The sequence below is a fragment of the Elephantulus edwardii genome, unplaced genomic scaffold (assembly GCF_000299155.1).
Source record: "Elephantulus edwardii isolate Elephantulus edwardi_28Jun2011 unplaced genomic scaffold, EleEdw1.0 scaffold00102, whole genome shotgun sequence".
NCBI classification, from domain to species: Eukaryota; Metazoa; Chordata; class Mammalia; order Macroscelidea; family Macroscelididae; genus Elephantulus; species Elephantulus edwardii.
In genome coordinates this window covers 6,502,032-6,515,979 of record NW_006399852.1, presented here as the reverse complement: position 1 = coordinate 6,515,979, position 13,948 = coordinate 6,502,032, and the positions used below count along the sequence as shown (strand labels likewise).

Below are 13,948 nucleotides of genomic sequence, written 5' to 3'. Positions count from 1 at the left end.
TTTGAGAAAGCGCCACACTGCCCAAAGTGGTTGCACCATTTTACACTCCCACCAACAGTGAATAAGGGTTCCAGTTTCTCTACAATCTCACTAGCATTTGTTGCTTGCAGTTCTGTTAAATTTTGCTATTCTTACTGGGGTGAGACGCAAATCAAAACAACTCTAAGAAATCAGAGACTTTTTGTATCTGTTTTTCTAGACTGAACTTGGACTTTCACTTGTTGACTGAGAAGCTGTCTGAACTAATTGAGGAATTGTGTCTGGCCGTTAATCTATCTCTTTTAGGACTGCTGAATTAAACCTAGAATTTCACTGTGTCCTTCTCCCACATTCTCCCACTACCCCAAGACGTGTTTCCCTAATAAACTCCACAGCTTTTACAATGAATAGCAGACCTGGTGATTGATGGGAGTAGGTGCATGGCCATGTCTGATCTGTGGATATTACTTTGATATTATGGATGTTATTGATGGTGACAACTCTCCTCTGTGGAGTTAAAAAAGTCAGACTCTGCCATCTCTACGTTACCCTTGCTTCTTTTATATACTTCAACAAAAGGAATCAGGTATGTAACGTATACTGGAGGCTGAGATCTTCCCCAGGAAACGCCCACAATCACATCCCTAACAGAGCACTGGCAGCCACAGCTACATCATTCTTGAAGAAGTCTGTTCACGTTTTGTCTGGGGAACCAGAACAGATCCAAATATATTGACAGCAAAGATTTCCTCTTATTAATATATCTAGATCAACCAATAGTAAGCTTACAGTAGGCAGCAAGTCCACCTCAAAGCTGCTAATCAGCTTCTGCATCTGTAATATTTGAACCTAAACCAATGACTTAAAATATCCAGGCATCTGAGGAAATGCTGTAATAGGACTGACAGAGACAAATACAAAAGAAAAAAGAAAAATAATTTCTCAATAGCAAAAACAATGCTGAGAAAAGTATGAATATTTTCCTGGCTATAACAATTTTGTAACAGAATGATATAAATTAAATGGAATTAAGAGAAGAGCTCCTACATATGAAAGAATGGAAGTAGAAATAAAAGCGTAAATAGTAGTTTTGGATGATGAAGTTGGAAAATTATCTTTTTAAAAGAGCAGTATAAAAGATAAAACTATAGAAAAGATAGAAGACAAGAAAATTAGAGGCTTAGGTTGGTGGTGGTCCAATATCTGAATACATCTGAATAACAGTAGTTGTAGAAAGAAAAGCGGAGGAAATCACTAGGAAAGATGTTGACAATTCCATCCTAATGGGAGTTATCCCAAGAATAAAGGAATTCTGGGTATAATTCCCTTACTTTATTCGAACTAAAAGATAATTATTGTGGTTATAAATTGTTAGATGAACTTGAATACCTCTGTTATTACACATGCTCAAGCATATAACCTATGATGTGTGTATACAGTTCAACAACCAATATAGTTTCAATTTATTTTAACATTATATTGAACTGAATATGATAAATGTATATAGTTAATATTAAAGAGTTCTGATGCCCTAGTGGTTAAGAAGTTTTGCTCTCATCACAAAGGCAAGAAATTCAAACCCATTAACAGCACTGTGAGAGAAAGATAGGTAGGCAACGTCCTCTCATGCAATTTAGAGTCCCTGGAAACTTGTTGGAGAATCCACTATGAGTCTGTTCTGACATTATGCACAACAACATAACTAATAGGAAAATATGTTAATATTTTTTCAACCCTTCAAATGAAGATAAATCAGGTATAAAAATCTTCCTTTTCTATTCTAAAATTTGGGACTAATAGGCAGGTCTCAAATTTTGTGCATAAGAATCACAAGAAAAGGAAAAATAAAAGCCCCAGACCTGAAGTCCAAGAAGTTGTATTTTTTTTTAACTGCATCACCTAACTAATTCTTCATATAGGTGACCTTGAAAACAAATTGTCAGAAACACTGGTGTACAAAGTTAATGTTGCTGTTAGGTGTCGACAAGTCGTCTATGACTCATAGCAACCATATGAACAACAGATCTGAACCTGGCTCTATACTGTACCATGCTCAAGGCCACTGGTGCGTCACTGTGTCAATCTATCTTGTTTGGGGTCTTCCTCCTCCATCTTTCCTACCATGATGTCTTTTTCCAAGGACTGGCCCCTCCTGATGACATGTCCAAAGTATATGACAAAAAGTATATAATGGGACTCCCTTAAAGTTAAATGACATTAGGTCCACTATAATCAATTATCATTTATGTAGTAGTTGTTGTTGTTATGTGTCATTGAGTTGCTTCTGATTAATTGCGACCCTATGTACAACAGCCCGGAAACCTGCTCTATCATGTGCCAACTAGACTGTCTCTGACACACCTAACATCATTAACTAAGTCACTGAATCAATCCATCTCATCAATGGTCTTCCTCTCTTTCTCTGTCCTTCCACCCTTTCAAACATGATGTCCCTCTCCAAGGTCTGATCCCTCCTTGCAACATGCCCAAAATATGTCAGATAGAGCTTCAGAATCCTTGCCTCCAAGGAGCAGCCTGGCTTCACCCTTTCTAGGACAAAACTGTTCGTTCTCTTGGCAGTCCATGGTATATTCAACACTCTTCTCCAGCACCACAGCTCAAAGGCATCAATTCTCCTTCTATCATCCCTAGTGATTGTCCAGCTCTCTGATGCATAGCAAGCAATTACAAAGAATATGGCCTGGTTCGGACTCTCCTTACTCTCTAGACTGACATCGTTGCTCTTAAGTACTCCGGAGAGTTCTCTGACAGTCGACTTTCCCAATGCAATTAGTCTCTTGATTTCCTGGCTGCTGGTACCTAGAGTGTTTATTATGGAGCTAAGCAACCTAAAGCTGTTAACAATCTCAATCTCTCCACCATCTATCATAATGCTGCCAATAAGCCCAGTGGGGAGGATCCTTCCTTGTTTTCTTGTTGCTGAGCTTCAATTATGAGAACTTACTAATTACCTGCATATTAGAGAGAAAGGGACAAACAAAAAATGCTATTGAGTCCAAAACTATGGGAAACTTTATCCTACTTGGAAGCTAATAAATTAGTTTGCTACATTTAAACACACAGACACACTCACATCGAGCCAACAATTATTGCTCACACATTCTATATTTGCTAATTTTCTTTCTTGCTAAAATGTATTTGTAACTCCAAAGTAAGTACGGCCCTTTCCCTGTCATCTTCTGACCTACGCATATGGAGTTCCTGATGAGGTTGAACAGGTGGCTCAAGATTTGCTAATTGACTGTATTCAAGGAGACTTCATAGAATGCAACTACTGTAACAAAAATCAATTGTATATAAACACTGAAAGTGCAGAGAAATAGAAAATAAAAGTGTAGAAAATCCCTCATGCGTCATAATATGGAAACAATAGATCTTTTTAAATTGATACATTAACAAATAAAGTTGTGATTGTTGTTGTTGTTGTTGTTAGGTGCCATTGGGTCAAGCACAACTCATATTAACCCTATGACCAGAAGATCTGAACCGTGTCCTTTGCTGTACCATGCTTACCCTTCCTGGCACATGAAATCCCATTGCAGCAGTCACCTTGTCAATGTACCAGGTCAAGGGTCTTCTTCTCCTTTGCTGACCCTCCACCTTTCCAAGCATCAGGTCCTTATCCAATGAATAGCCTCTGCTAGTAACATGCCTGAAGTATGTGAGGCAAAGTCTCATCACTGTTTGCTCCAAAGATTACACTTGCTGCACCCTTCCCAAGACATATCTGTTTATTCTTGTGGATTTCCATGGGATGTTCAGCATTCTTCTCCAACACCAGAGCAAAAAAGCATTAATTCTTCTGTCATCCTTATTCATTGTCCAGTTCTCAGATGCACAGCAAGTGCTCAGAAATACTATGGCCTGAATCTGAAACATCTTAGTCCTCAAACTGACATGATTACTCTTTATAACAAAAGTTTACAGAATACTCCTGGGCCTCCAGAAGAAAAAGACTGATAATCCAATTACAAAATGACCAAGAGACATGGAAAGACTTTTCACAGAGGAGGACATTTGAATTGCCAACAGACACATAAAGAAATACTCAAGATCACTGCCAATAAGAGGGGTGCAAAGTTCCACAGGACAGCAAATAATAAATGTTGGTGAGGATGTGGGAAGAACAGACTCTTAGAAATTGTTGGTAGAATTGTAAAATGGTACAACCACTCTAGAAGACAGTTTGGTATTTCCTCAAAAAGCTGAACATAGAAATTCCATATGGCCCAGATATATGACCCATATATTCCATATGACCAAGTGGACTGTCTGGAATATGCTCTGAAAAAATGAGAACGGAGGCACAAACGGAGACTTGTACACTAACATTCATAGCAGCATTATTCACCATAGCAAGATCATGGAAACAGCCCAAATGCCCAACTACAACAGAATGAATTGAGAAATCATGGTAAAGTCATACAATGGAATACTATGCAGCATTCAGGAGCAATAATTTTGTAACTTACTTCCTAACATGGGAGAGACTGGAGAGCGTTATGCTGAGTGAACTAACTCAATCTCATAAAGACCAATAGTGTATAATACCATTATTGTAGAACAAGTATAAGGATCCAAGGAGGGGCAGGGTAGGATGGGGCTTAATCATAGGGTCACACAATTTGATGGGTGGAGAGAGGTGTGGGTAAAGGAAAAGGGAAAGATCCGGTGTGAAAAATAATGTATACAAGCTTGGTAATTTAAAAAAAATCTGTATATTGCACAAATTATTGGAGAAGCTGGACTCTGTGAAGAGGAATGTGGCATCAAGATTAGAGGGAAACTCATTAATGACCTGCATTGTTCAGATGACACTTGCTGAAAATAAGGAAGACTTGAAGCACTTACTGAAGAAAATCAAATAATACAGCCTTCAATATAGATTGTATCTCAGTGTCAAGAAGCAAAGATTCTTACCATTGGATCAATAGGCAACAAATAAAGTATGTAGGTAGATATTATTAAAAACTTAGAATTATCATCATAGGGTCACACAATATGATGGGTAGAGGGAGAGGTGGGTAAAGGAAATGGGAAATATCCAGTGTGAAAAACAATGTGTATCAACTTTGTAAGCAAGCCAGTATAAAATAAAAATTTTACTAACAAAATAGCTTAGAATTAACTTCCAGAAATGCACATCATAAATGGTTTCCAAATAAGCTCATGTGATAAGGGGTCTGGGGGAAATTAAAGTGAGCATTGCTTTTCTACAGTGTTTGACTTTCCATTACGGAAAATCCTGCTGGCATCATTATTAAGTGAATACACTAATAATTAATAAGATGAGTTATGACACCCAAATGAGTTTGTCTAAATTTTCACGTTAATGAGAATAATATTTTCCAAGGAGACGCTAATGTTGATCAGTAGCAGAAACAATATCTTAGTGTTGTTTTGTTTTCTTCTTAATCCACAATGTAAATAAAAATATTTGTAAACTACTGTCTGGTCTAAATATATTAGTGTCATGGTATATGTTTTTGAAAATAAAAGAGGCCATTCCTCGTATGTACAACCAGAGGAGTGTGCGAGTGCATTCACTGCAGGTCTGCATATGTCCCCAAAGGGAGACACTGTCATTCTGAACACAGTAAACATCCCCATGGCCTAATGCTACCTCTTGTCCTATTTCTGCACTTACAAACACAGCACTATTTTTACCTTGAATAATGCATGGCTTGGTGACCTGCAATATTAAAATAGAAGTCTGTTGTGTGCTTCATCTCATTGGTGTGCCCAGTGGCCTCAATCCAGTGTCCAATTGGGAGACAATAAACACCATCCACCAAGTTGTTTTCATTATAAGTACAGCAGCGATCGTGGTGTGGCCCACTGCCTAGAACAAGAAGAAATGACAAACAGAGCAATGAAATCAGCGTTCTGCTTCAACAGCCTCAAAGTAGCTGATGCAACTTTAATAGTAAGATGAAAATAAATACAAAGCTGCCTAATCTACTCATTTCAATCTTGGACAAAAACCCAGACTAGACTGAGAGGGTAAAAAGAGGAGAGAGTATAAATGTGTGAGGATTCATTAATAAAAATCAGACGGCTCAGTGCTCCTTTGAGTGCATGGGATTTCAAAAGAATATTAACTCTTTCTTAACTCTGTTAATTCTCCTGTCCTAAGAGCTCACTGTAGGCCATGGGGCTTCTGGAAAGGGTTTTAAAAGACATTAATTAATGTCTTTGTATATTATATGCTTTTGTTTTTCAGTATACAAATGTATGATCAAGTCATAAATAGTGTTTAGTATCAGCTCAAAGAATGAGCAAATAAACATATTTTGATAGGAGGCACCAAACGTAGTGTCTGTGCAAAACAGTGGATGTGCTATTTTGAAATGAGGAAACCAAATTGAACAGGGTTCACTAGCTTTCCTAAGGTCACAGAGCTGAAAGGGCAGACTTAGCAGGAGCACAAAGCATCTCATCTCCCACCTTTCAGACACTTGATATCTTCACAGTGTTTCTCTATTTACTTTATACTCATTGAGGGCATAGCATTCCTCTTCCCTGGAAGAACTCAAAAAAGACAGAGTTGGCAGAAGGACTGATCTTGGACAGCACTGTTTAGTCTAATGCATAGAGACCAAAGTTTATTGGTGATCACAAAGAACAAGCCAGAAGGAGAGGGAAAGAGGGAAGTATAGTGTAAGACACCCATGTTCTCCTAGGAGAGAAGAAAATCTCTGGAAAGGGAAAATGACAAGGATTGTACATAATGAATAGAATTAATACCATTGAACTCATACAGAGATGTTGAAACAATACATATTGTGTTACCTACATGGTTGCTGAAACTGAGGAAGACCTGAAACACTTGCTGCAGAAGGTCAAGGACTGCAGCCTTCAATATGGATTAAAGCCCAACATCAAAAAACAAAGATTCTCACCACTGGGCCAATTGGCAGCACCATAATAGATTGAAATTGCTAACAGATTTCGTTTTCTGGCTCCACAATCAACACCCTTTGTCCCAGGAGTCAAGAAATCAAAAGACTAATTGCACTGGGAGAATATGAGGTCAGAGACCCCTCCTGATTATTGAGAAGCAATGATGTCAGTCTAAAGACTAAGGTGCACATGATTCAGGCCATGGTCATCAAGATTATTTGTTATGCATCAGAAAGTTGGACAGTGACTAAGGATGACAGAAGAAGAATTGAAGCCTTTGAATCCTTTGAGTTGTGGTGCTGGAAAAGAGTATTAAACATACTGTGGACCGCCAAGAGATCAAACACGTCTGTCTTGGAGAAGGTGAAACTAAATATCCCCATGAAAGCTAGGATTTTGAAACTCCATCTCACATACTTTGAGCATATTGCCAGGAGGGACTGGAGAAGGACATCATTCTTGAAGGGTGGAGGGACAGCACAGGGGAGGAAGACCCCAGATGAGATGGATTGACACAGTAACTGGGGCAATAAGGGGAAGGTGTGTCAGAGTCAGAGTCAGTGAGACTGGCTCAGGACAGGGCAGGGTTCACAGAATCACTATGAGTCACAGATGACTCATGACCAACAGCACATAACAACCTTACATCTAACAAAATAAAACACTGCCTGGACCTGTGCACGTTAGTGATCAATTGCTGATATATGTGAGTCCATATCTTGTTGGCACCACAGCCAACCCATCTAATGGAGGGTTCCCTTCATTTTCACCAGCCCTCTCGTGCTTTGTTTTATCTGATGGCATTGAAAATGAGTTCAAGTTTCACCATCCCTCTTCTAAGGGGCATTCTTGTTGTATTTCTTCAAAGTCTGATCTTTTTTTATTATTATTATTATAGTGGTCCAATCTATATTCAATACTCTTCACTAATACCACCATTCTATCTCATCAATGTCTCCCGTGTCTTCTTTTTTCACTGTCCAGCTTTCAGATTCCATATTTTGTTGTTATGTGCTGTCGGTTCAACAGCAACTCATCGTGACCCTATGCACAACAGCTTTGAATTCTGCCTTATCCTGAGCCAACCTCATTGTCTCCAACACACCTACCCCCATGACTCCAGTTACTGTGTCAATCCATCTCATCTTGGGTATTCCGTTCTTGCATTGTCCCTCCAACTTTCCAAGCATGATGTCCTTCACCAGGGACACATCCTTCCTGGCCATATGCCCAAAGTATATCAGACAGAACTTCAAAATCCTTGCTTCCAAGCAGCAACATGCTTTCACCCTTTCCATGATCTCCAGATCTGTTTGTTTGCTTGGTAGTCCATGATATGTTCAATACTCTTCTCTAGGACCACAACTCAAAGGCATCAATTCTTTTTCTGTCGTTCTTAGTCATTGTCCAACTTTCTGATGCATAGCAAATAACTGTGAAGACCATGGACTGAATTCTATACAAGGTAATTGAATAGATTCTGTCATTTACACCTTAGACATCAAATGATAAAGACAAAGAAACAGAATGCAATACACAGTATAAATAAACTTCTGAGAATTAAAACCAAAAGGGAAAAGTCTTATAAGGAGCCAGTGAAAAAAAATGACAACTTGGTTGAAAAACAATTCTGGTGTTAGCTGATCTCTCATCAGAAGCCATGGAGGCTAGGAGAAAGTGGCACAGCACTTTTGAAGTGCTGAAAGATATCTCCTATCTAAAGAAAATATTCTCCAGGAATAAAGAGAAAATAAAGCCATGCACAGATGAAAGACAATTACAAGAACTTTTCTAGCTGAATTACCATGCAGAAATAGCTACTGAAAGTCCTCTAAACAACAGAGTATGATTAAAGAGGAATTCTTCAAACACCAGGAATGATGAAAGAACACACACTAAGTAAAAATATGAGTAAATATAATAGATTTTCCTTCTCTTATTAAGCATACTTACTAGCACTGATGTGTTTCTCACATAGGTGAAGAAATGCCATATATGCACAAAGAACATTCACATAAATAATACGCACATGCATATGTCACACATAGGGAACTAACACTTGAGGAAGTTGGGTTGTTTGCAAAACCACGTAACACGTGCATTATTCATATAAGATTTTATACTCACAACAATTATAGATGGAAAAGGTTCAAAGGGATACAAAGCTTCTGCACTTCCCTCAAACAAGCAAAATGATTATACTAGTCAACTCTGGTCAGTGAGGCATATACCTAAAGCAACTACTGATCAAGAATCAGCTGGGGATCTTGGTAAAGTACAGATTCTGGTTCAGTATAGCTGGGGTAGAAATGTAAATACCCAGCAAAGGATAGAACTAGAATGACCTGAATTAAAGTCTTGCTCTAACTCATTTCGTCAAAGCTAAGCCACTTTGCCACTTGCTTGAAGTATCAGTCCACCTCTCTCTCTCTTCAATAGGCTCGTGCTTTTGCACACAACAGGGCTGGCCGCACTGGTCTCGTTAATAATCAGCCTCAAGACCTTTCACAGCTGTTTAAAAATCAGTGGAAGTCCTTGAGACACATTTGGTGAGCCACCTGTATGTTGGGCTTCTAGAAGGTGAGTTTAAGGAGTGTAGAAACAGGAACAGCAGGAGTGATTAATAAAGCTTAGCCTTGGTTTCACTCTCTGCCAAGCCTCCAGTGTGGATCATGCAGGTGAAACTGCCAGGAAAGCCGTGATAAGTTCCAGCTAAAAACATTTCAGAAAAGACTTAATTAATACCTGTCAAACCAAACAGAGCAGAAGACATTAGAAAGGAAAACTTCCATGAAAAGAAAAAACAAGTTTAAAACTAACAACAGAAAAATACCTGTGGGAAAGGCCAAAAATAATAGTTCTTTTCTTTGAAGATATAATAATAATTTAATTTGTTGTTACGTGCTGTCGAATCACTTGTGACTCATAGTGACCCTGTGTACAACAGCTTTAAACCTTGCTCTATACCATGCCAATCTTATTGCCTCCAACACAGCTACCCCCACTACTCCAATCACTGAAATCAGTCCATCTCATTGACGGTCTTCCTCTCTTGTGCTGTCTCTCCACTCTCCCGAGCATGATGTCCCTCTCCAAGAACTGACCCCTCTTTGCAATATGTCCAACATACGTCAGATGAAGCTTCAGAATCCTTGCTTCCAAGGAATAGCCTGATTTCATCCTCTCTAGGACAAAATTCTTTATTCTTCTAGCCATCCATGGTATATTCAATACTCATCTCCAGCACCACAGCTCAAAGGCTTCAATTATTCTCTATCATCCCTAGTCACTGCAGCTCTCTGATGCATGACAAGTAATACAAAGACTGTGGCCTGGATGAGGTTCACCTTAGTTTCCAGACAGACATTTTTGTTCTTCAGTACATTGGAGAGGTCTCTGACAGCAGACTTTCCCAATGCAATTTGTCTTTTAATTTCCTGATTGCTGGTACCAAGAGGGTTGACTATAGTACCAAGCAGACTAAAGTTGTTAACAATTTCAAACCTTTCATCATCTATCATAATACTGCCAACTGGCCCAGTGGTGAGAATCTTTGTTTTCTTGGTGTTAAGCTTCAATCCATAATGAAGGCAGCAGTCCTTGACCTTCTGCAGCAAGCATTTCAGGTCCTCCTCACTTTCAGCAAGTAGGGTTGTGTCATCTGCATAATACAGATTGTTGGTGAGTCTTCCTGCAATCTTGACACCACATTTCCCCTCAGACAGCTCAGCCTCCCGGACAATCTGTTCTGTATATAGATTGAAAAGGTATGGAGATAGGACACATCCCTGGCATACACCCTTCCCAATTTTGAACCATGCAGTGTTTTCCTGCTATCTTCTGACGACTGCCTCCTGGTTCAAGTATAGGTTTTACATAATTCTGGTATTCCCATTCTCAGTGTCAGCTATAGTTTGTTGTGATCTACACAGTAGAGTCAAATGCCTGTGCATAGTCAATAAGACACATAAAGACATTCCTCTGGTATTTCCTGCTTTCAGCCAAGATCCATCTAACACTAGCTATAATTTCCCTAGTACCATGGCCTCTTCTAAACCCAGCCTGCACTTCAGGTAGTCTCTGATGAAGTGCTGTTCCAGTCATTTTTTTATAATCTTCAGCAAAATCTTGCTTGCATGTAATATCAATGATATTCTTCAATAATTTTCACACTCTGTCAGGTCACCTTTCTTTGGAATGGAAACAAACATAGATCTCTTCAAGTCAGTTGGCCAAGTGGTTGTCCTCCAGATTTCTTGGCACAACTTGGTGACCACATCCAGAGTAGCGTCTGTTTATTGAAATACGTCAATTGGTATGCCATGAATTCCTGGGGCCTTGTTTTTTGCCAATTCTTTCAGAGCAGCTTGAACTTCCTCCTTCATCACCACAGGCTCTTGTTCACGTGTTGTTTCATGAAATTCTTCTGTATGTGCTAATTCCTTTTGGTACAATGACTCTGTATACTCTTTCCATCTTCTTTTAATGCTTCCTGGATCATTTAATATTCTGCCCAAAGCATCCTTAAGTATTGCAAATCAAGGCTTGAATTTGTTCTTCAGTTCCTTCAGCTTAAGAAATGCTGAGTTCAGCCCCTTTGATTTTCTGACTCCAGCTCATCTTCCCACACTACCCTTTGAAATCTTCTGTTCAGCTCCTTAATATCTTTATTTTTTTTCCCTTTGCTTTGACTTCTCAGTACGCTAGTGCAATATTGAGAGTCTCTTCTGACATCTATCTTGGTCTTTTCTTCCTCCTGTGTCTTTGTAACCTTTTGCATTCTTCCTGGATGATATTTATGATATCTTCCCACAACTCATCTGGTCTTCACACATTAATGCTCAAGGCCTCAAACCTATTCCTGAGATGGTTTTGGAATCCAGATGGGATAGACTCAAGGTCAAATTTTTGTTCTTTACTAGGTTTACTAAAGTTTGCTTGGCTCCACAATCAACACTCTTGGTACCAGCAGCCAGGAAATCAAGAGACAAATTGCATTGGGAAAGCTGGCTGTCAGGGACCTCTCCAGAGTACTGAGGAGCAACTGTATCAGTCTGGAGACTAAGGTGCGTCTGATCCAAGCCATATTCTTCGAAATCGCTTGCTATGCATCGGAGAGCTGGACAATGACTAGGGAAGATAAAAAGAGAATTGATGCCTTTGAGCTATAGTGCTGGAGAAGAATTTTGAATATACCATGGGCTTCCAGGAGAACAAACAGGTCTGTTCTAAAGAGGTTAAAGCAACGCTACTCCCTGAAGGCAAAGATTCTGAGGCTTTGTCTGACATCCTTTGGGTATGTTGCCAGCAGGGACCAGTCCTTTGAGAGGGACATCATGCTTAGAAAGAAGGGTGGAGGGACAGAGGAAGAGAGGAAGACCATTGATGAGGCGGATTGATACAGTGACTGGGGTAATGAGAGTAGGTGTGTCAGAGACAATTAAGTTGACACAGGATAGAGCAGATTTCAGGGCTGTTGTACCATGCTGCTATGAGTTGTAAGTGACTCAATGGCACATAACAACTATGACAACAACAACAATAATATATCATACATTACATATTTCTGGAGTTTAATGCAGTTAATAACCAAATATTTATTGAGAGTTCTATATACTACTCTATATTGCATATATACTCTGCTAGCCTGCAGTAGACAATTGAAATTTTAAAAATAGTTCTCATAGCATAGTTCAATTGTGATTCATTTTATAAAACACAATGTATGGGTCCACACTGCAGGTCTTCCATCTGTGCTGCATGTCACCCCCTGACTTGAGATCCCCCTGCATAGAAACCCTTTAAGTTGGCAGCACTGATCTCTTGTCACCCCAGAGATAAAGCTTCGGGAAAGAAAGCACAGGAGATGAGAAACTGCTACTCAGTGTAAGCTTTGGGGTGCTTGTTGGGAGACAGGACTGAAACTTCCCTGGGGATAGGTTCCTCCATTGGTGATCGTTGCCTCTGTGGCAGGCTGGGGCCATCCCAGGAACCAAAAGCACAAGAGACTTTGGGACACAGAACCATAAACTGGGAAAATACTTTTCTGCTTTCTCAACCGGCATATTGAGCTTCCAAAAAGAGAGCTGACTTGAAACTGCCCCAGACAGAAGCAGCTCGAATGGCACACATGGTCTTATACTACTTGGCCACTCCATAGAAGGAAGACAATTGAGTGTGTGACAGGGGACTACATTAAGGTGAGATTCCTGGAAGGTGGCTATATGAAGGACCCTAGGAAGGGCAAATTACCCGAAAAGGACTTCCAGCAGAGTTAGTGGTTCACTCTATAGATTGAACATTTTAACCTGGAAACTAATTTATAGCACCATAAAAATAAGAATTATTGACAATTCATGCAGATACAAGAAATGGTCTAACACTTATTAAAAAAACAAACAAAAAACCTTCACATAATGTTGAGAAAGCAGCACCAGCATCAAACACTGTGAAAAAACAAACTAAGCCTTCTAAAAAAAAGTAGAGAATATTGTAGACCCAATGACTACCCCAGAGTCAAGAAAGCACATGATTTTTATGTTGATATGGACACATTTGGAACTACTACAAAAGAAAATACAAATTGTGGGGGAAAAGAATGGAAGCCACAAATATAGGGAATACTCTATAAGTAGAAAACCAGAAGAAATATACTGATGAAAAGTTATTTGAACAGTTACAGAAGGAAGTTAAAATGATGGAATAAACAATGGAAATCACTAAGAAAGCAAACACTTCAGAGAGATGGAGCCAGAAGAAATATACTGAGCAGGAGGAACTTGCACAACTACAGAAAAAAATGCAAAAGATGGAGAAAGAATTGAAATTCTAAAAAAAGAGGTACAAGAACTTTTAAAATCATCACACAATAGAGAGAGTATAGGCAACACTATACTGGAAATAAGATAAATACATGAAAATGCAATCCAGAATATTAAGATTGAAATGGCAGAAATATCCAAGATGCTCAAAGAACAAAAAAGTAGAGATGGAACAGATAATCAGTGAGTTGGAAGATAACAACCTCAAATTAAAAGTACTAGGA

General features: G+C 39.1%; 1 protein-coding gene across 1 annotated transcript in view; it reads right to left on the bottom strand.

Moving 5' to 3' along the window:
• The window catches only part of EPM2A (epilepsy, progressive myoclonus type 2A, Lafora disease (laforin)), a 183,027-nt gene that overhangs the window by 110,596 nt on the left and 58,483 nt on the right, over nt 1–13,948 (bottom strand). The window contains exon 4 of the mRNA XM_006891678.1: nt 5,668–5,842. Coding sequence (XP_006891740.1) covers nt 5,668–5,842 — 175 coding nt within the window. The remainder of the gene's footprint in view (nt 1–5,667; nt 5,843–13,948) is intronic.